We start from the raw sequence: 24,718 nt of genomic DNA, 5'->3' as shown, positions 1-24,718 counted from the left end.
TCTACGCACACCTTGCCGCGGGCCAGGTGGCCAAGTTCACCAGGCTCGATGACATGTCGGAGACGTCTTCCCAGGCTGAGGCTGCTCCGGTGCCAGAGCTGCCTCGTCTGCATCGCAATGTAGCGTCATCGATGTTCTTCTGCTGAGTCGCACATTTTCCCCATCGTCAGTGGTTGGAAGCGACGGAAACTTTCTCAAATGCTACACGGAACCGGTCATGGTGTTCATGCCTGAGCGCTGAAGTATGCTTTTGGTCTTAGCTGCTAGATTTAGTGGGTGTTATCTCGACGAACAATATTTGATTGCTATCATGGTGCTTTCTGTGGAGTTCCTTGCCAACAATAATCTGAACTTTTGTTAGTCAGGACCTGAAACTCTGCTGATGTGCAAGGTGCCTACATATTTTGGATGTGAAGTTCATAAATATTGTCGGCAGCATGTCCAATGGTTAAGCTTCGGATTCTCAGTGTCTTTATAGTTTTGTGATTATGTACTTTGCTGTCAATTTACTAAAAGTACCTGGCTTTTGACCCCGCTTACAAGAAATATACTAAAATAAGTGAAAACAATGTAAAATATAGAATTGGCCATTATTAAGTTTGTTTCTTTTACAACCCAAAGGGAAAAATAATAAATGCAACTATGAAATAATTAGTAGAGGATACTAGTTATCTACAAGTTGCAATCAAGAAGTATAGGTAATTTGCATTTCCAACGGTTAAGTTTCGGATTCTCAATAAGTGTCTCTATAGTTTTGTGATTATGTACTTTGCTGTCAATTTACTAAAAGTACCTGGCTTTTGACCCCGCTTACAGGTTAGAGGAGATTGTAGTGAAATATACTAACATAAGTGAAAACAATGTAAAATATAGAATTGCCCATTATCAAATTTGTTTCTTTTACAACCCAAAGGAAAAATAATAAATGCAACTACAAAATAATTATTAGAGGATACTAGTTATCTATAAGTTGCAATCAAGAAGTAATAGGTAATTTTCATTTTCAGATCAGTGCAAAAATAGCAGGAGAGAAAGAAAACGTCAATCCTTTAGTCAATCAAGCCAGCCTTTCTCATATTTTGACTCCAATTTACATCTAAAGTCCCCGCATGGTTTGTACTAATCACTAATGAAACCTGATTTACAACAATTGTATAAATAAGACTACATTGAGCATCAAAACTCAAATCAGATGGCAGATGGGAAAATTCTAAAGCTGATGCAATATAATATCGAACAATTTGAGGTAGAAATCAGATGAATCATATCGCAGGTCCCTGAAGTGTGAGTCATGCTTTTTCTATAGAATTGATTCTTCAATCTTCATATAGACAAATGACTGAGGCGATCTATGATCTTCCAATATTTTATTTAGTGCTCGAACCTACCTTGAAATATTCAGGCTCATCAAACTCAAGACCATCTATCAGCAGATCATACTTGTATTCCATATGAGAGCGCAAGCAGTCAAGAACAGCCAAGACATGATTTACTTGTTGGCTCTTTGATCTGTCTTCTGCTGTGAAGGTATAAACCTTATTGCCAATTTCTATCCAGCTGCACCCAGTGTTCGTCTTCAGTCCTCTCTCCTTCATCATCATCCTCACTCTGGCCACATCACTCCAGCAATCAATGCTAGCATATAGATTTGCTAGCTGTACATGAGTTGCAGCACAACCTGGCTCCAGCTTAAGACGGTGCTCTGCAGCATGGATGCCAATCGGAATATTCCCATGCATCCTACAGGCAGCCAGCATAGAACCCCATATGACTGCATTTGGGGACGTGGACATTGTATGGATCAAATCCCATGCTTCATCGAGCAATCCTGCCCGGCCGAGGAGGTCAACCATACACGAGTAGTGATCTAACTCTGGTTCCATTCCAAGTCTGATCATTGCCTTGAAGCAGCGCCGGCCTTCCTCTACAAGGCATGCATGCCGACATGATGACAGGATGCCAAGGAAGGAGATTGCATCAGGCACTACGTGCTCCTCCTCCATTTCTTTTAGCAAGCTTAGGCAGTGCTCAGCAAGGCCATGCTGTGAATATCCAAATATCATGGAGTTCCAAGAAATCAGGTCCTTGCACGCAATGCTCTCAAATATGGACTGGGCCTCATCTATACTCCCACACTTTGCATACATTGATATCAGTGCATTTGAGACATGCACACACAAATCAAAACCCATTCTCAGTTCTAGACTATGAACACTTTTACCAAGTGCAAGAAGTGCGTGGTTAGTGCACACACTGAAGATAGTGGCAAATGTGATGTCATTAGGCCTGCACGCTGACTGCCTCATCAGCTGAAACACCTGGAGGCAAGGCTCAACCTTATTATCCTGCGCATAACCAGAAATGAGTGCTGTCCACGACACGGTATTTTTAACTGGCATGTTCTGAAAAACCTGACAAGCATTCTCCAGTTGATAACATCTTGCATATAAGCTGATTAGAGAGGTGCCAGAAAGGACTGACAATTCATAACCAACTTTCACCAGTAGAGCATGGAGCTGGACACCTCCCCTAATGGATTGCTTAACAGCACAAAAGCTCATGGCAGATGCTAGAATAGATATATCCGCACTCATTCCTCTCCTATGCAGCTCCACAAGTAGCATAAACTTGTTTCCCTTTGCGAGCTTATTAATGGAAGGACAAGCAGAGATATCATTAGAATCAACGGTATTGGGTAAAATTTGCTCTGTATTATTGCTTGAGCCAACAAACTGCACTTTTCCATTACGCATAACACGATTTTCTGGCTGAACTCCCATTATGTCATGCATACAGTCGTTGATAAGGCGGCGGTGAGATGGACCTTCCTCCTTGCCATTATATGCCTTCCCTGGCACGAGGTGCATGACTCTCAATGCATCATGGATGCCACGAACCCCTTGCTTTCTTGATCTCTCGGGTGATAAGTGAGTGCCAAAATTCGCCACGCAAAGACGAATCAGTGACAACGATGGTAAATGTTTGCTGAAATGATACCAGAGGAGATGGCTGCTGAAACGGTACCAGAGGAGATGGCTGTGTTTGTGCATGGCCAAAGTTGTCCATGGGCAAACCCAAAAACATGCACAGGAAGTCGTGCAGAGCCTCCGTTTGGAAAGGCCTAGCAGCATGAACAGCTAAGCCCACACCTGGTGAAGGGAAATAGAGGCATTCAGTTAGTTGTGCTTATCATGAAGGAAGATTTACTAATCCACTGGTCTCAGCTTTATGCATATAATAAGCAGATTGTGGCTGCATTACTCACCCTGCAGCACCTCTTCCAGCATCCTTGAATACGAACATCAAGTTAAGGAGATTTTGACTGGATGGCAAGCTTGGATGCCAATAATAACTGTCCCCACAGCAACAGAGAAGGCATAGTTAGTAATACTAGTGCGGAAGACAATTTTGTACAGAAGCTCTTTTATTATGCCAATCGAAAGAAAGCAGAATAAAATTCAACCTATTGGCACGCACAGATACATGATTTTCTATTGAGCAGGGGCAGATGCTAAATACTCCCTCCGTTCCTAAATAGTTGTCTTTCTAGAGATTTCAACAAGTGACTACATACGGAGCAAAATGAGCGAACCTACACTCTAAAATATGTCTATATACATCCGTATGTAATAGTCCATTTGGAATCTCTAAAAAGACAAGTATTTAGGAACGGAGGGAGTACAATATATGGCTTAATTGCACAATAAAGCTAGAAATTAAACTCGATGCCTCACGACCCATCAGAATAGACATAATATGAAAAAACTACAAATAACATTACAGGTATAGAAAAGAGTACCAAATCAATGGCTTGCTTCATCTTATATTTGACAGTTTGTACAACAATTGACAAGAAAATGTTGAAATAGCTGTGCGCAACCACACACGCATAACAAAATCTCTATGCCTACCACTAAATTGCAGCACCAAAGCACGACACATACAGGACATTGGACACGTACACATACACACAGGATACGAAATGTTGAAAGCCACCGCCGGCTGCAGGCTGCCTCAAAACTCACCTAAACCGAGATGGACCAAGCGTGTGGTGTGGCGGCCGGGCACCGCAGGAGCAGCGCCTGCGCGGGCCCCGGGACGGGGCGAGGCGAGAGCAGGAGAGCTGCGGCGGTGCCGGCGCGGGAGCGGAAGCAGCACGCGGCGGCGGCGGCGCACGAGGCAGGAGCAGGCGAGCGGCGGCGGCGGCTCTTCCGGTGCGTGGCTGCCCTCGCTTGAGGCTGCGCGCGCGGTTGGGTTGGGCCGTTGGGGGAGAGCTCCAAACTAGATAGCACCATGTCTTGGCCTGTACGGTTGCTGTCTGCTAGGGCTATATCTCGCCCGCTGCGAGTTGTAGTTCCGTCTCGTGAGTTTCTTTTCTTCACTCTGTTTTCTTCGGTTTTTCTTTTTCTATTAGGGTTCCTTTTGTTTTTCTTTTTTTCTTCAGTTTTTTGGGTCCTTTCTTCGCTTTTCATCGGTTTTCTTTGATTGTTTTCTCTCTATTTTTATATTTTTTGCAGAAAATGTCTACATATCATACATGTTGTATATATTTGTCGTATACACCAGAAATATTGTTTATGCATGTTTAATATTTTTCAAACACATAATTAACATTTTACCAAATATATATTTTATGTATTTTTTCGTGCATAGTACATTTTCATACATATTTAACATTTTTCACATATATGATTAATTTTTATATAATAGATCTTTTTGAATAAGTGTTAAAAAAATTTAAATACACATTGAAACTTATTTAATGATAAAAATATTGTTTTAAATTAGGAACATCTTTTTACATTGTATAATTTTAAAAAAATCACATATTTTGAAACTCATAAATTTTTAATTTTAATTTTTTTTGAATGGTAGGTAGCATTACTTTTCAATTACACGGGCATTTTTTACATTGTATAAACATTATTTACAATGTGACAGTACATTTTTTTAAATGCATGAACATTTTCAAAATGTTACAACATTTTTTTGTGCTATTAACATTGTATAAAATTATTCTTACATTGTATACATTTTTAAAGGAGTTTTCAATGGCATATCAGATCATACTCTTTTTTCTTATGAGCTTTTTCTTGAAGTTTCTCATAAAATGTTTCTAATGAGGCGACATATGCAATACTTTCTATTTTTCCCACTGGGGTTTTTAAAGGAATGTATAGAAAGCATATTGTTCTCCAAACTCACCACGAGTTTTCTCCTTCTTCAAAGTTTTTTTCTCATATGTGTTATCAAGTTGACAATAGTCATTATTTGTTACATCATTTTCTCCTTATATTTTTTCCATCGGGTTTAAAGGAGTTTTAGCAACATATCTATACTATTCTCCTCATATTTCCCCACAGGGTTTTTGGGTTGACTCATCCTGTAAAGGCACATCCATCATGTTGTGGTTGTCGGGTATGTGTCGTTGTGGTGGGTAGGGTCTAACAACAAAACTCTACCCATCCTGCTATGGTTGTCGGCTGCTTCAACTTTGTTTCTCTCTCTCCAGGAGGGCCCCAAATCCGTAGAGGGCAAGCCCCTTTAAAGGCCCATCCATTTGGGTGTCCTATCCAAGCTGATCTATATGTTCATATACTTCTGCTTTTGTCCTTCAAGCTAGCTATCTCTCTTACTCTTTTGTCAGATTCGCCTCTCAACACTCACGAAGGATAGGCTTCGTTAGTAATGTATTCTGTTTGATAAGATTGGTCACCTGTTGTACGTTAACAAGGAATTAGTCCTCTTGAAGAAATTGTACTTTTTTAATCATGGTGGCATTAATTGTTGCTACTATATAGCAAGTAGGCCAAAGATCAAATTTCTACTATGTGCAATTCTCTTCTTTTCCGACAAGCGCGCTATTTCGGCGTTGACATCGGTTGCCCCTCATGATTATCTTGTTGATCCGTGATTTGCCGGACGAATATTTATATCTTCAAAGGCCAAACAAAGAATGCATTAGTACTAGCACCGCACAAAGACTAAATTTCAATACCAAGATTGTCCGGTCAAACAAATTACCAGATAAAAGAGCATAATCACAGCATTGCCACAACTCCAAAAGCTCTAGACAAGAACAGAAGGATTCAACCAGTCCAGAAAAGATAATTTGAGCCAACCTTGGTTCAGTGGTGGACCCGGAAACAATTCCGGCCCACAATGTTAGCAGGGAAAAGAGGATCATCGATGTGAATTGGATCAATGCTGCAAAATCAACTATATGGAAAATTACCATAGGCAGAAGGTGACAGAAAGAAACAATGTATTACTGACATCGACTTTTATTACCTGTGCCCTCTTTCTCGGTTCAAATAAATTCCTCTTTGGATGGAAATACGCTTATGGTGTGGATCAAACACATTCCTGTCATCCAGAATGTTTGAAAGCGGTTAGATGTCAGACCCACCAATATATTGCTAATTTAGCTATCCCAAAAGAGAAACCATACACAAGGGTCCTATAGTCATTGTAGCATACTTTACACGCTTTTTCCACATCAGGCACTCATCTTTTCCCTTGTGTTTTAAACAATAAAGTGTTCATACATACTCACTTACACCCAAAAAAATACAGGAAATCCATCAAAAGGCTACCTAGATTCTGTGAAATACAAAACAGCAAAAATGTAGAATTAGTGGCAATTTAAAATAAAAAAATGAACTTGCTAAGAAGAGGGGCAAGGGATAAATTTTTATTTTTCCATTGCGACTACTGCAGTTTGAAACTCAAAGCTGACCAAATATCTACATACATGTGAGCCGATCATTAAAATAGAATATATATATATATAATACAGAAGTAAATATCTCACAGAAACAGGATACAGTAATTAAGGAAAAAAAAGTTGAGATTCCAACTGAGCTATGCTATTCAAGATGTGCAACTTACTTGGTTAATAGCCGACCAAGATGATGTTCATGCTGAAGAAAATGAGTGGTTAATAACACCTGCAAAGGATATTAAAAGATGAAGTTCTTTTCGCAGGTTGTCTCAAGAGTTAATGTCATTATAATATAATATGCTAACATGAAAAGTAAGACCAGGCAATGTTGGACAGGCTTCTCTTCAATCGGTGTTACCCCAACTCTATCTCGTATATCATCATTTCGTACTCTGTCCTTCCTTGTGTGGCCACACATCCATCTCAATATGCGCATCTTCGCCACACCTAACTATTAAACATGTTGCCTTTTAGTCGGCCAACACTCAGCACCATACAACATTGCAGGTCAATAAGGGCTCAAAGCTGACCCCTGGTATTGAACGCTACATACTAAACAAATCCAAAACCCTACAAATGTTACCTTCCAGCTTCTCCTTTTCTTTAGTTGAACCATCACCATGACAACATTAAAAATCAGAAATCACACAAGAACTATCATTATTTCATCCTTAGGATCATTTAAGGCGGCACGTATATAAGCATCAAGGAGAAAATATTACTACTTTTAGTTGGGAAATCATTAGTGCTTTCAAGCATGTGACAACTGACAAGAACCAAGAGCAGTGATGATAATTCATACTGTGGCCACTGGCCCTTCAGCCTGATCCCCGCAGAGATGGAAATCACATCAGTACTACCTTGTTGTTCCGCCGGTGGCTGATCTAGTTGCTCCACTTGATGTGCAATACCCTCACCTCGCTTTCGTGAATACACCTTTAGATCCTCCTCTTGCTTTGTTGTCCACCTCAGCACAGTACCGTTCTGAGACAGCACACACTTTCGTGAATACACCTTTAGCAGCTCCTCTTGCTATATTGTCCACCTCGGCACGACACGAAGACTTGGCGTATTCTCCAAGGCGTAAGATAGTCCTTGACACGTTTGCCCTAGGTACCCCCGGTATGTAAATAAGCGGAGGTGCCAGGGTCGTAGAGGGGAGATTCATTCACATACGATCTCGCGGTAGATCACATATACTCTGTACCCTATCCACAATCAATACAAAGCAGGACGTAGGGTTTTACCTCTTCGAGAGGGACTGAACCTAGGTAAACCTCGTGTCCCTTGTGTCCTTGTTACCATCTAGCCAAGACTACCAAATCGGGACCCCCAACCCGAGATCCGCTAGATTTAGCTCCGACATTGGTGGCCCATACAGGTCCCTCTGGAAGATCGAAGCAACTCGATGGCTTCAAGCGCTGACGATCAAATCGGTGCCGACGTAGCCTCTGAGTCACTTCTCGGCTTAACCGAGCCACCGGAGAAGATCAAAATTCCAACCATCAGTCGAGACATAGAGCTCGATGGTTCAGACCCTGCCGTGGCCTCCTCCACCACGACATTAGATTTGGCGAAGAGCGGCAGGCTATCTCCACCCAAGCACGGAGGATCTACTCAGCTTGGGATGGAGACTACAACTTGTCAGACCAAGCCTGGAGATCGGATCCGACAATACAATACGACGGCCTGACAAGCCAGGTTCCATTAAAATTACCAGGGACAACATTAGGTTAACCGCATAGAAACTCATCGGAGGCGCCGATGCCAGATCGGGATGAAATCTTCAATCCCACCCACCTCCCATGTCGAATACCGCACAGATAAATCGGGAAAAGCTGACATCTAGGATCTAGCCCTTGTCGTCCAAAAGTAGAATGAGACGACCTGAGAATTTTGGACACAATTTTTGTTCACGAAGAACCAAATCCCAGACTGCATGGATCACGAGGCATTAGTAGCCTTCTGTGACAACAACCTCGACAAAGGGATCATGAGAGAATTCCTTCGGCGTCAGATGAAGATATTCACCGCACTCTCCAACATAGTCACTAAATACAACATGGTGGACGCCTGGACAGTCAATGAATGGCGCGAGAACGGCAACACGGAATTATCCGAGATCGGAGAAGAAAATAGGGCCTACATCGCAATCGATGATCCAAGCGCAACAGCACCAACTAGGACGACGAGCAGCCTTCTCGAAAGAGAGGTCGGTCCAGCAGCAGAAAGGTTAAATCGCAGCTAGACACCATGCTCAACGAATCATGTGCCATCCACTCCGCCTCTTCGAATAAATCGGCAACCCACAAGCTCAGGAATTGCTGGGTCATCAGACAAGTGGCAAATGGAGGAGTGGAGTATCTTGACAACCCCAACATTCACGAAAGCTGAGGAAAGAAAATCTACTACCACCAAAGGGGTACCCATCTGAGGTCAAGGACGTCTTTATGATCTACGAAACCTACTCACCAATATCGGAAAGCAGGTGGTTGGACGTTCCAATCACCTTTGATCATCAAGATCAACTGATAGGAGCTCACAACCAAGGAGTTGCGCTCTCGTTCTAGACCCTATTATTGATGGATATCGTTTATCAAAGGTCTTGATGGACGACGGCAGCAGCCTCAACCTCATATACGAGGATACTTTACAAAAGATGTAGTTCGACAAATCTCACATCCAGCTAAGCAGGACAACCTTTAAAGGTATAGTCCCCGGAAAAGAAGCATAGTGCACCGGAAAAGTTACGCTTCACGTAGCAAGTCGAGGAGTTAGTCTTCGACATCGTCCCATTCTGGAGCGACTACCATGTGTTGCTCGGGCGACCGGTGTTGGCTAAATTCCATGTCGTACCCCACTATGCATACATGAAATGATACCAGGACTGAACGGTGTGATCACAATAAACAACTACCCCAATCGATCATTCAAGGTCGAGGATAAGACTGCAGCTCTTGCCCTCGAGGCAGAATCAAAGGCTTTAGGAACTAGATTCATATATGCAGATACTTAACCTAAAAGAGAGCATTACATATAGTAAGCTGGAAGAAAATTCCAGTTCGTAAGCTATCTAATACTATTGTTTTGATGATACTAATGTCTTCAACAATAGGCATAGATGTCATCATCTCTTTGATTGATGGAATAAATTCGTTGATGGTTGGGTGAGGTTCAATGCCTGCTTATCATGTTTTGCCAACACATAAGCAATTCCAAGTCTGGATCAAATAATATGCCTTTTAGCAAACCAGATCACTGGTGAACAACCTGCACCGAGAGTTGAATGATATGCCCGCTGGAAGAAGCGAATCAATTTATGTGCTGATATTATTGCCAGATTACAGCAGAGGATCAAAGAGGCTTAAATCTGCAATTGTAAATGCGTCAATGACAATGGAGAGGTAGAGAGCAGGATCTAGCCATTGTGAGTGGGCATTTTATAAGGTGATGTCCCCTGACGATTGCAACCCTCACCGTTGCATGTCTCTGCCCTGGCCATGAAACAACCACTTGTTCTGTCATGCCTTCCCTTGCCTCTAGTGCTCCTGTGAAACACCCTTCCCCTTTAAGTGATAAATATAATGATAGAGAACACATAGCATTTGAGCATCTATTGTCAAATTGTGCAGCTATAGCCTATAATAGTCGGAAAGACTTGACACCAAAAAGCTAAAGGAACCACATGTTAAAAAAATAGCTAAAGGAACTAAAGCACAACAACCCATTGTTGCAACGTAGAAACTGGAGATACAACAATATTATTCGCTCCAAGATTCAGATGGACCGTTTCACAACAGCTCTGGCAGGCAGGCTGCTCACCATTACATTCACACCCACACTGAATGCAAGACTGTAAAAACAGGCACAGTAGCTTCGCATGATTATCGAAAGCATACAAGTGAATTTGTTCAATTTAGTTCCTCAAGTATTTGAAAGACTTCTACTCAGGATGCATCTCGTTTTTAGGATTCACTTTGAAACACTCGTGCTCCAAGTTTTGAAGTCATCAATCTTATGTTCGTAATGAAACTGAAATGGCGCTACGACACAGCAAAATTTTTGGGTGTGTGAACAATGCAAATTTTGTCTCGACTTCATTCAGTTTCCTGCCGCGGAGGCTTTCGTCACAGGCCAGGCTAGCCCAAAGAGGCTGCCGAGTGGCATCATAAGATGCTTTGCCCAACTATATATTTGATTAGTATGCATGTACACCATTTTCAGCATAGATTGAATAGACCATCTCATTTAGGTACCTCATGCAGCCGAAACAGACCAAACACAATCGCAATAAGAAGCATGCATGGTAAATAAATGTCTCCAGACAAGAATTAGATTATGGATAGGTGCAGACCTTTGTTGGTATGTAATCTGCTTCAGCTAATAGGTCCAGATTCTCCATGAAGTACTGTGCACAGTCAGGAACTTGCAGCAGCAGCACACTTCCACACAAGTAAGTTCCTACAGATGCATTTATTTATAATAAACCTGGTTGTTTGACAGTATACACATTTACAGAAATATGAACTTCTTTTCACCTGGATGGATGAATCTTCCCATAGATTTCTTACATCCTATATGACTTCTTTGTTAAGGGGTGGGATCATCCATGGCGTTAGATCACTGCCCGGTCATCTTGTACACCATGCTTTTGACGCTAGGGCTCACCAGTTCCACTTCAAGGATATCGGGCCGAAGTTTGATGGATTCCACCAGGTGAATGTCGATGCCTAGCATGTGCCGCCACACATTGGTCCACTCTAGCATTTGGGTATCCTTCTGAAGTGTACGATCATCACCTTGCAGTTATGGAGCGACCGACATATTCACGGTAGCTACAACAGTTCATGGCCAACAATTAGCCGAAGGTAAGCGTTGGGCTCTCTTTGACAACTACCCTTGTCTATTTTTGCTTTACTTCAAACCGATCGAGTCTTAGTCGTGTAGCCGCCGAGGACAAGGTCGCACGCTTGCGGTGCAGAGCGAGCACTCCACAAAGATGGAGGAGCGGGTGAAGCTCGCCAACAAGGCATGCAAGGAGATGGACTCCCTCCACAGGCATGGCCAAGGCGGCAGAGCTCCATACCACCAATGCCAAGCTCGGTGTTGTCAGGTCACAGGTGATCGAGGACGCTAAAGCCCATGCAACGCTGCTATCCACTGGAAGGCTGCCAAGAAAGCCATTGAGGAGAAGGTCGAGGCATTGACCATGGAACTTGCGAACGTTAGTGAGGCCTCCCAACGTAAGTCCCCTTAATTAGACTGGTGCTTAACATACTTGATTTGGCTGAGTGATTCTGAGTGTCTGTCTTGTACTCAGGTCATGAGGTAGTGCCGTCGAAATATGAGCACCACTTCAACCTGCTCGAGGTCACCACTTCGCTCGCCACCGATGCTTGGGCCCAACTGCAACCTTGCGGAGATTGACATCTCACACTCGAATAAGGTGTTTGGCGTCTGAAGAGCATAAGGGATGTCACTGTGGAGGATGATGTCAACCACGGTGTAAAACGTGTCAAGTCTTAATGCATCAACACAATGTGATGTGCTTTGTGCAATTGTTCTGAACGAACACATCTCACTTCTCTTTGTTGAGGAGACAAAGCTGGCTACAATCTTGGACCTGGTTTCAAGTATCTCTTCTTGCCAGCCGCTGCAACACACGAAGGTATCTTTGTTGCTTGGAGATCCGACTGTTGGAAGTTTTTGGAGTAGCCTTCCTCACCTTCGACCTCTTTGTTTATCTCAGGAACACCCTTCGTGATTGTCAACCGTATATGGTCCTTTCTCTGGCGCGGATCGCTTCGCTTTCTCCTCCAAGCGCTATGAGTTTCGCGCCATGCATCCTGGTCCTTAGGTCGTTAATGCTGACTTCAACTTGATCTACCAAGCAGGGGATTGGAATAACACTAACCTAGCCAAAAGATAGATGGGCAAGATTTCACCATTTCCTTGATGACCTCAAGCTTCATGAGATCAACCTCGTCGGGCGGCGCTACGATTGGAGCAACTAGTGGTGGCCGCCAATGTTGGTGCAGCCAAACTGCTTGTTTTGCTCGACGAACTGGGGTTAATGACATCCTATATACTTTTCCGCGCAGGATCCTCCATGGCAGTAGATTCATCCTGCATGCCTAGGGCTCACCCGTTCCACTTGAAGGATATCTGGCAGAATTTTGATGGCTTCCACCATGTGGTTGCCGATGCCTAGCATGTGTTGTCGCACCTTGGCCCACTCTAACATTTGGGTGTCCTGCTGAAGCATACGGCCAACACACTGCAGTCATGGAGCGACCAACATATTGGTAGCATCAAGGTACAACAACTCATGGCCAAGGAAATCATTTTCCATCTCAACGCAGTGCAAGAGTCTCGACGGCTGTCCCAAAAGGAGCTTAATCTGCGCAAAGAGATGAAGCTTAAGCTGCTTGGGTTGGTGTCCCTCAAGTGCATCATCACCCGCCAACGCTCCGCTTCCACTACTTAGCCGAGGTAGACGCAAGCACACACTACTTCTATATCCATGTGTGCCACCGCCATTGCAAAAATCATGTGTGGTTGGCATTGCCCGTGACAGTGGTGTCACCTTGACCCATGAGGATAAAGAGTAGATGCCCACAGACTATTCATCCATCATGGGTTGCGACATGCCGCCAGCCCTCCTAGAGTGGTTTTAACAGCTCGCTTGGGAGATCGTCAAAGATGAGCTTGTTGTCGTCGTCCACCAGCTCTATGTGCTTATCGTAGGTTACCTCGTCGAGCCCAATGCTACCCTCATCGTCTTGTTGCCAGAGAAGAACAAGGTAAAGCACTTCCACTTGATTTGTTTGCCGCATACCTTTGTCAGGCTTTTCTCAAAGTTGCTTGCTCTCTGTGTTGTGCCTCGACTCCCGGAACTAATCAAGGAAAACCAACGTCCTTCATGGTCACCGACAAGGGCTTGCACACCAGACGCGCCGCAACCCTCATGCTCAAGGTTGACACTGCGAAAGCAATAGATTCAGTCTCATAGCCCTTCATCCTATAGTCTCGTGGCACGCCGACATTGGCGGCAGACTCACCAAGTGGGTTTGAATGATTCTGTCATGGACATCCTCAATGGGGTGCCCGAAAGGCATATTCTTCACCGTCGTGACATGTGGCAAGGTGACCCCCTTTTGCCGTTATTGTTTCTTCTTTGTGATGGAGGAGCTAAATGCCTTGTTAGTTCATGCGAAGAGCGTCGTCATGTTGGAGCCATCGCGCTGGCGTGGTGTCAAGAACCTCATGTCATTGTACGCCGCCGACATGGTCGTTCTCCTGTCTTCGACGTGCGGCAACCTGATCTTGGTGGTGCATCGAGCTTATGCACTAACTTCGACAAGTGCTCCTTCGCGCCAATCTGCTGCAGCATCGTCGAGCTTTAGGAGATCCAGATCAACTTCGCATGTGCTTTCTCGTCACTCCTGTGCACCTACCTCAGCCTCCCCTTGTCGTGGAAGAAGATTCGCACGGTCCACCTATCCACTTATAGAGAAAGTTCTCAACTGCATCCCCACTTCGATTGCGAATCTACTAAACATAGGAGGCTTGTCATGCTTGTCAAATTAGTGCTTCTCTCCGACCCAGTTTATCAAGACATCACCATGCAACGACCTTTATGGTTACCTGCAGCGATCGAGAAGTGCATTCGCGCTATCCTTTAGAGGTGGGCCAACATAGTCAGCGACGGGAATGCATGGTGGCCTGGAGCAAGGTATGCTGCATGTGGAACTCAGCAGCTTCAAAATCCTTGATATGCACATCCTCGACTATTCATTGCAAATCCGATGGTTGCGGCAGAAGTGCACATTTGTTGGGCCAAGTTGCCGCCCCACTGTTGAAAACGAGGAAAAATACATGTTCGCCACCCCCACATCTTCCTGCATAAACAATGCAAATTCCACCCTTCCTAGACCCATACATGGCTGGAGGGGCAATCCAGCCAGCTCCTCGCGTCAACGCCATCTTCCGACAACACATGCACCATGCATCAGGCACTCGCAAACCATTCATGGATACAGGACATCATCAATGCGCTGACAATGTAAGTCATCAGGTCTACCTGCATCGGCGTCATCATTTGGGGAACATCACCCTTCAGGAAAACGTAGCAGATCACTTGCTTTTGAATGGTCAAGATTTCATCGGGGAACTCCGAGTACCATGATTTCTTCCATGGGCTTCATTTAGCCCCCCTCAATAAAATGTTGTGGAAAGCAGAAAGCGTGGGCAATTATAGCATGCAAGATCCATATGTGGCTCACCATGCAACATCGTTTATGGTGTGCCTACCGTCGTCAGAGCCATGGTCCGGTTAGCCACATCGCATGCCCCCTCTACTCTAGTGCCCCTCAGACAGCCAAGCACATGTTCACCAGCTACTACTTCTCAGCGGCAATCTGGCAACTGTTGTTCACCTATTCAATGTCATTGCCGCAAACCCACCCCGAGGCCCCTTTCCGACCAGTTGATTAGTTGTCGGGCAACCATCTCGTCTTTGGTGCATCATGATCTCGGGTTGGTAGTGTAGCTCGTGGGTCTAGACCATTTGGAAGGAACGCAATGCCCAGGTCTTCAATGATCGATAATCTATACCACGGTCTGAACATCCATGTCGTCTGCACCCTTTGCTTCAGTCCTTCTCGACAACAATCTAGAAATTGGAGCCCGTCTCTTCGACATCACCATTGCCCCCAGGGGTAGCATTTCCCTTTTCGACTGTGACTCAAGTCAATGGTGTTGCTTGCATTCGTTGTTGCTCGCATTCTAGACCATCTAGAAGGAACACAATGCCTGGGTCTTACACATCAAAAAAAATTAGTCATGTACCCTTTACATTTTCCTTGTTACACAAGGGTTTTTTTTGCATATTGTACCACACACGTACATGTATAGCCTATGGCCACTTGGGAATACAAATTGCACATTCCTAACATGGTATTAGAGCCTAGCTTTTCTTTATCGCATGCACAACTCGTGCTCCTCTAAATCGATTTGTATCCAAGTTTCTAATCAATGTTTTTCTCAGACCAGTACGCTCGCGTGCAAACCAACCCCCCGCACTCGCTTGAGAGTCATCTTCTCAAGAAATATCGTCGTCGCTCTGCTGGCTCCAGATCATGTTAGTCTCTCCTTCATCGTCTAGCCCTCTCCCGCCACAGTGATTCCCCAAAGGCCACCACTCCCGTCAAGCCCTTTCGAACTCGATACCTCCGCCTCCATCGTACTCGCCACTGATGACCACCCCCATCGCGCTCGCAACCACATGCTACCTCTTCACGTAGGTTATGCCTCATCTTCATCTCTAGAAGGTTGGTGCCTCACCGCCTTCTACAGGAGGCCGACGTCCCATCGCTCCAAGAGGTCACGCCTTTTCGCCGCTCCAAGATGTCCCGACATTCCAGCTGGTCGACGCCTCACCGTCTTCTCAAGGAGGACGGCGCCCTCTGCAATCTCCACGAAATTCGCTGTCGGGTCATAGTCTCGGCTCCCTCTTTTGCTGCACGCATGACCTCAACATCGAACTTCGACACCGGACCTCACAGACGGCAACATGTCCTGTCGACATGCCTCTCTAGGGGACCATGCCCCTTCGCACGCGCCCTGTACGCTGCTCTTCCATGCTCCGCTGCTCTCTTCTTTCGTAAGACAAAGCTAGTTCTGTAAAAGAAAGAGTAGAACAAAAAAGGTACAATGTCTTCATTGGACACAATTTCTCTTCCTTGTGTGGTGGCTTTTTAGGGTGTCGCACATGCATTGTCCATCGATGCTTGGTGCTCCTCCATCTATGACATATGTCACCCCGGTGCCTTCCATAGGCTACGATAGTGGCTTTACAATGACTCCTCTCGCGACCACTGGTAATGGTCATTGTACACAGACTTGCCTCACGACTTTCATAAGTAGTGCTGGTGCACATCACACCGCAGACTACGTCATGTGCGCCTTCCCTTCGCAATTGGTGCCCGTGTGCATGTGACCTCATCTCCTCCACCGACTTCTATAACATGTATTGTTCATCCTTTAGGCTTACACAGGTGGTGGCAGACACTCCTCTTCTGGTGATTCTACGTCGACAACTTCAGAGGTGTCCTTCACCTCGTAGGAGATTGCACAACTTCTGACACGTATTTTCTGCTTCTGTTTCTTCTTCGCCCGATGCTTCTTCATTGACATCTAAAGTTGAGCCCCTGACTACAATGGAGATTACACAACTTCGGTGTCTGCTAGCTGCCTTTTTGGTTCTCCATCGACAGGTTTTGCAAGTTTTGCTACTGATTCTTCTGGTACTGAGGAAACACTTTTTATAAAATTAGGTACGCCTCCATGGATCCTTGGTACTGGAGAGTCATATGACTTATGATTCTTCCAATTTGTCCTCCATTTGACCTCTAGATTCTCATGCTCGTGTTCTTACTGTTGATGGTACTTCCCTCCCAGTCGATAGTCGAGGCACTCTTAGCACTTCATCTTCTCATGCTCCTTCTATTGCTCATGTTCCTCCATTTACCATGCAACTCATTTCAGGTAGTTTAAGACTTTTTCACTCTAGTTTTCTGATAGCAAGAATTTTTTTGGTAGCATTTTTCCGCTCTGGTTGTATGGTCACTCTCGACTTTGAATCTTGTTCTGATTAGGATCCTCACACGGGTGGTCTACTTGGTGCAGGCCCTCAGCACTGTGACTCCCAGGGCCTCTAGGAGCTTAACTGGCTTCACATTCCCTTCACTGCCACCGCTAGTCTCTTTCTTGTAAGGAGGCAATCGCTACTATAAAATCTTTACAGATGATTTCTCTTGACACACATGGACATCTTTTATGTTTTCTTGTAGTGAAGTCTTGTCTATTTCTAAGAAGCTTTGTTGAGCAAAGCACACTTGCTCAGTTCGCTTATCCTGATGCTCACGCTCAAAATGGTGTTGTTGAGCGCAAGAAGTGTCACCTTGAGGCGGCTCGTGCATTAATGATTGTCATCTCTCTTCCACCTCACTTTTGAGTTGAGGTGTTTTCTACTTCCACCTATCTCATCAACATTCATCCTTCCTTTGCTTTACAGGGTGGCATTCCTCTCGAGCGTCTTTTTGGTCATTCTCCTAACTACTCAACGCTTCATTTGTTTAGTTGTGTTTGCTACGTTCTTCTTGCCCCCGTGAATGCACCAAACTGACTGCAAGACTCTATTGAATGTGTCTTCTTAGGTTACGGTGATGAGCAACAGATATGTTGTGAGTCGTCAAACACACATTTCTTGTTTCTATCCACATCCATCCTCTCCTTTGGCCTCCCCCATTGAGGATATTTATTTCCTCGCCTTTTCCAATACACCTATCACTCATATATTGCCCTCGTTCAGCAATCCCACCGTGTCTTCCTGTACTACTGTTGTAGACCCCACACCGTCGTCACCTACGACTTCACCTTGTTCATTACCTGAGGCTTCCCTGGTGATTCCCCTCATCCTCTTCTTTACTAGAATGGTCATCCGTGTGTTGTGGATTTTTTTTCGCCCGTTGGCAACGCATCGCCGCCGGCACTTCCGAACTCACCCGCTTCCGCCTATTGCTTCCGCCTATTGATCGCTATGGTTATTCTAGCACCGCTCTTCTTGAGACGACTTCTTATCATAACGTTGTTGTTCATCCCGAATAGGATGGCATCGGAGATTGATGCTCTTGCGTGCATCGACACATGGGATCTCATTAACCTTCCTCCTTTTACTTGTCTCATCACTTGTAAGAGGTTCTACAAGGTTAAGATTTTGATGGTTCTCTTGAGCATTACAAAGCTCGTCTAGTACTGGGAACAGGGTCATGACAACAGCGAGACATCTGCTCCTATGGCCCACATGACCACTCTTCGCACACTTTTTCGGTTATTGCAGACCCGATGTCGTCATCTCCTATGATTTCCACACCTCGCTTATCACAGGATTCCACACCTTCATCACCGATGGCTTCATTATCTCCATCACTTGAGTTTGTCCCAATGATTCCTCATTGTATCCTTCCATCTTTTTCCTCACTTCTATACTCGTCGTCTGGGTGCGTCTACTGATGTGCCATCTTCCCCGCCTCAACCTACTTATGGCTTGCATCCTCGTCCACTTCCGCTTGTGGACCACCATGACTTTCCAAGTGTTGGCCCTGTTTTTCATCCCAAATGGCAGCTTGTGATGGCAAAGGAGATTGTTGCTCTTGAGCGCACCAACACGTGTCCGTCCCATCACTTGTAAGTGGGTCTACAATCTTAAGACTTGCTCTGATGGTTCTCTTGAGCGCCACAAAGCTCGTTTTATGGCTTGATGGTCTTGATTACGATGAGACTGTTTGCTCCTATGAACCATATGACCACTGCTCGCACACTTGTTGTGGCCTCTATTCGCCACTGGTATGTGCCTCAGCTTGATATTAAGAATGTCTTTCTGAATGGTGAATTACGTGAGGAGGTTTACATGCAGCCACCACATAGGTATTTTGTTCTTGACGACATGTTTTGTTGTCTTCACGGCTCTTTATGGCCATAAGCAAGCCCTCGTGCCTAGTTTGAGCGTTTTGCATCTGCGGTGGCTGCCACTGGTTTTCAGTGAGTGCTCATCAAGGTTGTCAGAATCGCGATTTTGAATCGGATTGAAGCTCCGATGGTAGGATCGCAAATCGTAGAATCTTCACTATCAGAATAGTAGAAACGTAGATTCCATGAACTAAAATCATAGAATCATAGGGGTTAGTTTGGATCGTAAAGTCGTAGAATCGTATAACAGGATCACGATTCTGACAACCTTGGTGCTCATGATCCTACGATGTTTTTCCACCTTTCTGCTCTTGGTAGGACTCTTCTTCTATATACCGATGACATGATCATCACTGGCGAATACCCCGAATATATTGCCTTTGTGAAGGCACGCCTTAGTGATCAATTTCTTATTCCTGATCTTGGGCCCTCTTCGCTAGTTTCTTCGGATTGAGATCTCTTCTTGCTCAAGAAATGCAATCCAGGATCTTCTCGCTCGTGCTGAGCTTACTAATGAGCACACTATTGGGACTCCCATGAAGCTAAATGTTCACGTTCGTGCTACTGATGATGACCCTTTGTCTAATTCAACGTTTTACCGTCATCTTGTTGGGAGTATGGTATATCTAGCTACCACTCACCGAAAGAAGAAACAGACTGCAGTGCCCCATGTTCGAGTGCATGTCCTCTCACAGCGCTGTCGCGCCACCATGCTACGCTACCCTCCTCTATTTGCTTTGTGGCATTGTCGTCGTGGCTACGATGGTGGCAGACTCGATAGCGCCTATGCCTCTCGCACGATGTCTCTAGAGCCTTCATCCTCTCAAATGGCATGAACGACTGAAGGGGACAATGCCCGCCATGGCTGCTGGAATTCCCTCTCTTAGATCATTAAGTGTTTGGGAGTGAGACTAAGAGAAATACATGAAAGGAGACGATGACCAGCATACTAGGGGAATAAGGCCTAAACATAATTGTTGAGATGAGTTAGGCCCACTACCAGAATAGTTGGTGTATTCTTCTCCGAAGTGTTCGACAAGCTTTTGATACAAATAGGACCGAGTGGGATATATTCATATTGTATGAAGCCCAAATGATAACTTCTTTCGTTGGCAATTTTAATCCTGCTATCAAATAATAATTTGATCCGAACAGTAACATAGCGTTGACCATTATTCTTTATACATCACACCATGCTTTTAAAATCTACTAACATGAAGGCATATTTGAAAAAAAAAAGGTGATTGCGAATTCAATAAATATTCATAAATTCAAAAAATATGTTTGGGAATTCAAAAAATCTTTATGAAGCCTGTTATCCCAAACAAGTTGGGGTAGGCTACATATGAAACACTTTCACGAGGACTTCTCATGAGGTCACCCATCGTAGTACTACTCTCGCCCAAATGGGTTTCATACCCAAAAGACTGGCTAGTTTTTACGCTGGTTCGCCAAGCCTATCACAACCCTTAGATATGAAACCCTTTCACGAGGACTTCCTAGGAGGTCACCCATCATAGTACTACTCTTGCTCAAATGGGTTTCATACCTATGTGACTGGCTAGTTTTTACGTTGGCTCGTCAAGTCTATCAGAACCCCCCTCCTTTACCCGGGCTTGGGACCGGCTATGCCTAGAAGGCATAGGCAGAGTTCAAAAAATCTTTCATGTATTGAAAATAAGTTTATGAATTAAAAAATGCATACGGCGAATTCAATTTTTTTAGAAACTTGAGAAACTGTTTGCGAAACTTTAGAAAAGAAAAGGTATGAAAACCCCAAAAGAGGAAGAAATCAAAGAAAAAAAGATAAGAAAAAATAAAAATAAATAGAAAAAAATAGTTGGAACGATGCCCGATCACTTCTGGAAAACTGCTTCTTGTTCTTCATCGTGTGATGCTTCTTCATCGACCTCTTCAGTTCAGCCCAAGACTGTGTTGGAAATTACACGACGTCAGTGTCTGCTAGCTGCTTCTTTTGGTTCTCCATTGACAGTGTAAGTGCATCTAGTGCCACCCCTAGTTGGTTTGGAGTATTAATGACAAACCAAGTTGAGGGACTAATGTGTTTGTGAGAATTGCAGGATAACACAGGTAGAAGTTCCTCATTGATTCGGTTTTCCTACCAGAGATGACCCCTAAAAATGTATGAAGACATTGAAGTCAAAGGTGGTATGTGAAGACATTCACATTGAAGACTATGACAAGAGAAGACATCGCATGAAGACTATGGAGCGCGAAGACTTAGATCTTTCGTAATTCTTTTTCTTCTTTGTTGAGTCATAGGAACCACCGTACTGTTAAGTGGGGTCCAAGAAAACCAGTCAGAATGACTGAAGTGATGCTTAACCAAAATCCTATGTCTTTGAGTGAAGACTATGAGAGCGAATCTTGTTCAGAGTTGGACAAGTCAGCTTTGCTTGTAGCCCAAGTAAAGTTGCCGTGTGTGTTTGAAATCTGACCATTGGAACACGTGTCAGTTCCTTAGTGACCCAAGGTCATTTCGGACAAATCAGGTCGGGTTGCCTAGTGGCTATAAATAGCCCACCCCCTACAACCATAAACGGTTGGCTGCTTAGAGTTAAAGTACGACTTTTGTCGTTTGAGAGCAACCCACCTCGAAGCCTTTGAGAGAGAATTCCTTGAGAGGATAAAGCCCTAACAACCCAGAGCCAAAGAGTGTTAGGCATCACTTAAGTCTTCTTGTCTGTGTGATCTGAAGACTTATTACACTTGAGGACTGTGAATCCTCTAGCCGGTTAGGCGTCGCGTTCTGAGCATCCAAGAGTCATTGTGGATCGCCGGTGAACGAAGTCTGTGAAGGTTTGGAAGTTTACCTTGAAGACTTACCAGAGTGATTGGGCAAGGTCTGTGTGACCTTAGCTCAAGGGGAATACGGAGAGGACTAAGTGTTCTGAGCTGTGTGCTCAGGACTAAGTGTCCGGGACTGAGTGTCCGGGACTGAGTGTCCTCAGGTTTAAATACCTATCCGCCCTAACCAGACGTACAATTGTCACAGCAGTTGGAACTGATCTACCAAACCTTTGTCTTCGTCACGCACACTGGTTCTATCCTTCTCATCTCTTTATTTACGGTTGGCTCTTGTAAAGTCAGTGCCTATTTGCTTTATCTATTTGTCTTCACTGTGTACCTGATCCTTACTGCCTAGCTACTATTAGTCAGTGTGATTTCACTTCATTGAATATTTGACTATTGTCTGTCTAGTGTAGTCTATCTTCCGCTGCATGATGATAGGTTTATTTCCATCGTTTGTCTTCGAAACTCACATGTTTTGAAGACTTTCATAAAAATCGCCTATTCACCCCCCCCCCCCCGCTCCTCTAGTTGATATAACACACTTTCAATTGGCATCAGAGTCATGGTACTCCCTTATTCTGTGTGATTTTGGTTCAACCGCCTGGAGTTTCAGTTATGTCGACCACAGGTATGAAGACCGTGTCATGCCCCATCTTTGACGGTCACAAGTATTCCAAGTGGAAGGCCATGATGAAGAAGCGCCTCATGGCAACAAACAGCGAGCTGTGGACCGTCACTGAGATTGGTCTGACCGATCTGTGCAAAATGGCGGAAGCTGATGACATTCGCAAGTACACTCTTCTCAACCTCACGGCGAAGGACGCCATCTGCTCCTGTCTATCTCAAAATCAGTTTAGGAATGTCATGCATCTCGATCATGCAAAGCTCATCTGAGACCGTCTCTCTGAGGTCTATGAGGGTCATCGAACTCGTCATGATCCTCGGTTCGAGGACTTCAAGGAGTCACTCAAAGCGATGACTTCCGAACCAGAATCATCATCTTCTGCATCATGCCTTATGGCAAATGATGCTAAGGTAATTGAATGCTATCTATCTGAATCCAGTGATGATGAATCTGGTGATGAATTTGGACCCAGCTATGCAAAACTTGCTTCCCTTGTCACTAAACAACAGAAAGCTATGGAACATATTCAAAAACTGTTAGACAAAAGCGATGACCTGTTGGACGCTGAAATGACTCGATCTCAGTCCTTAATTGAAGACATAAAAAATCTTCATATTAAGTATGAGAAACTTGAAAGTCGTCATGAAACGCTCTCAACAACTCATGAAGAACTCAAAAAATTGAGAGCGGCTCATGAAGATCTTCAAAAGGAAAACGAGTCACTTCGCGCCGAACAGATCAGTTCAGCTCAGGAAGAATTTGAACCACCATGTCTTAAATGCATTGAGCGTGATAACGCTACTTTTGTTGCTGAATGCTCTACTGCTGCTACTGTTGCAATATCTTCAACTGTTGATGTGGAAACTAACCCCTCTGCTGAGGACACCACTGCTATTGCTGATGAGAATGCTAGGTTGAAGACACTGCTTGAAACAGGGATGTACAAAAGTCTCAAAGGGCATCAGACACTTTGTGATGTTCTCAAAAGGCAGATCCTAAACCGAAACCCTAGGAAAGAGGGTGTTGGGTTCGTAAGGAAAATGAATGCTGATGGCTCTTACTGAAAACCTGAGCAGTACCCCAAAACCACATGGGTTGCTGCAAAGGAACCTTCAGCAGATCCATCCACTCTATCTGGCTTCACTTATGCTAACCCCATTGTTATTGATGAATCCTTTGATGCAAACTATAAACTGTTTAAGAATCAGAATGGTGAAGTGTTTGCCAGGTACATTGGTACTAACTGTAGGAATGGACCGCCTATGAAGAAGATCTGGGTGCCGAAAAGGTATTTGGAGAATCTTCATGTGAATGTCATCATGACACCACATGTGAAGAAGACAAACCCCAGACCACAGGCTTCATACGGTCCAAAGGCTTCATACAGACAGAGGACTCACCGGAGTCAAACTAACGCAAATGTTTTGCAGGGAAGCCACACTCAAGCCTATGAATATGAGCGCGGTCCTTTAAACCGCCATGTTCATAAGAGCAAGAACTATTCTGCTTATTCTTATGAGTACTACTGTCCACCTGCAAGACTTTTTGCTAGGGCTTCAAAGCCAAAGTTCTCAGATGCTGCACTTAGACTCATTGCTTCGAAGCCACCCCTGAAGATGTGGGTGGGTAAGAAAGCTTAACTCTCTTTTGCAGGGAAAGGTCTCCAGCAGAAAACCAAATCGTCTGACACTATTGCTGGGGACCTTAAACATCTTGTAGGGCGCAAGATCAAATGCCCAAAATGGTCTTACTATGTACTTTGTTTCTAAATCGCTTGCAACTTGCCCTATCAGTCCTAATCTCGACCTAAGCTTTAATAATCCACTGGTTCGTCAAATGTTTTTGCTTCACAATTCTCTTCGTGAAGCCTATCCCCCTAACTGCACTGTAGGGTACGGCACCAGCTACTTCAGAATGGATTATTGATAGTGGGTGTACAAATCACATGACTGGCAAGCGAAGCCTTCTCATGGACTCAACTTTACGTCCATCAGACAAAAGTCACATCACATTTGCTGACACTG

General features: G+C 44.4%; 1 protein-coding gene across 30 annotated transcripts in view; it reads right to left on the bottom strand.

The window, feature by feature from the left end:
* Nucleotides 1–1,030: 1,030 nt before the first annotated feature.
* LOC123149157 (pentatricopeptide repeat-containing protein At2g37320) overlaps nt 1,031–24,718 on the bottom strand; it is a 48,783-nt gene continuing 25,095 nt past the window's right edge. For 3 of the 30 annotated variants that reach the window (XM_044568691.1, XM_044568690.1, XM_044568689.1), the window contains 6 exons: nt 11,079–11,185; nt 6,892–10,272; nt 6,292–6,366; nt 6,123–6,219; nt 3,266–3,352; nt 1,031–3,149 (listed from right to left, as the gene is read on the bottom strand). In XM_044568691.1, coding sequence (XP_044424626.1) covers nt 1,368–3,131 — 1,764 coding nt within the window. In that variant the 5' untranslated portion in view covers nt 3,132–3,149; nt 3,266–3,352; nt 6,123–6,219; ... (1 more) ...; nt 6,892–10,272; nt 11,079–11,185 and the 3' untranslated portion in view covers nt 1,031–1,367. Of the gene's footprint in view, nt 3,150–3,265; nt 3,353–4,025; nt 4,478–5,903; nt 5,937–6,024; nt 6,220–6,291; nt 6,367–6,451; nt 6,604–6,891; nt 10,273–11,078; nt 11,186–11,262; nt 20,632–24,718 lie in introns of those variants that run through there. The other 27 variants (XM_044568703.1, XM_044568697.1, XM_044568693.1 and 24 more) reach the window with 27 other exon arrangements.

This window comes from Triticum aestivum, chromosome 7A (assembly GCF_018294505.1).
Source record: "Triticum aestivum cultivar Chinese Spring chromosome 7A, IWGSC CS RefSeq v2.1, whole genome shotgun sequence".
NCBI lineage: Eukaryota > Viridiplantae > Streptophyta > Magnoliopsida > Poales > Poaceae > Triticum > Triticum aestivum.
Note: the sequence above shows the minus strand (reverse complement) of the source record. Positions and strands in the feature narration are given on the sequence as shown.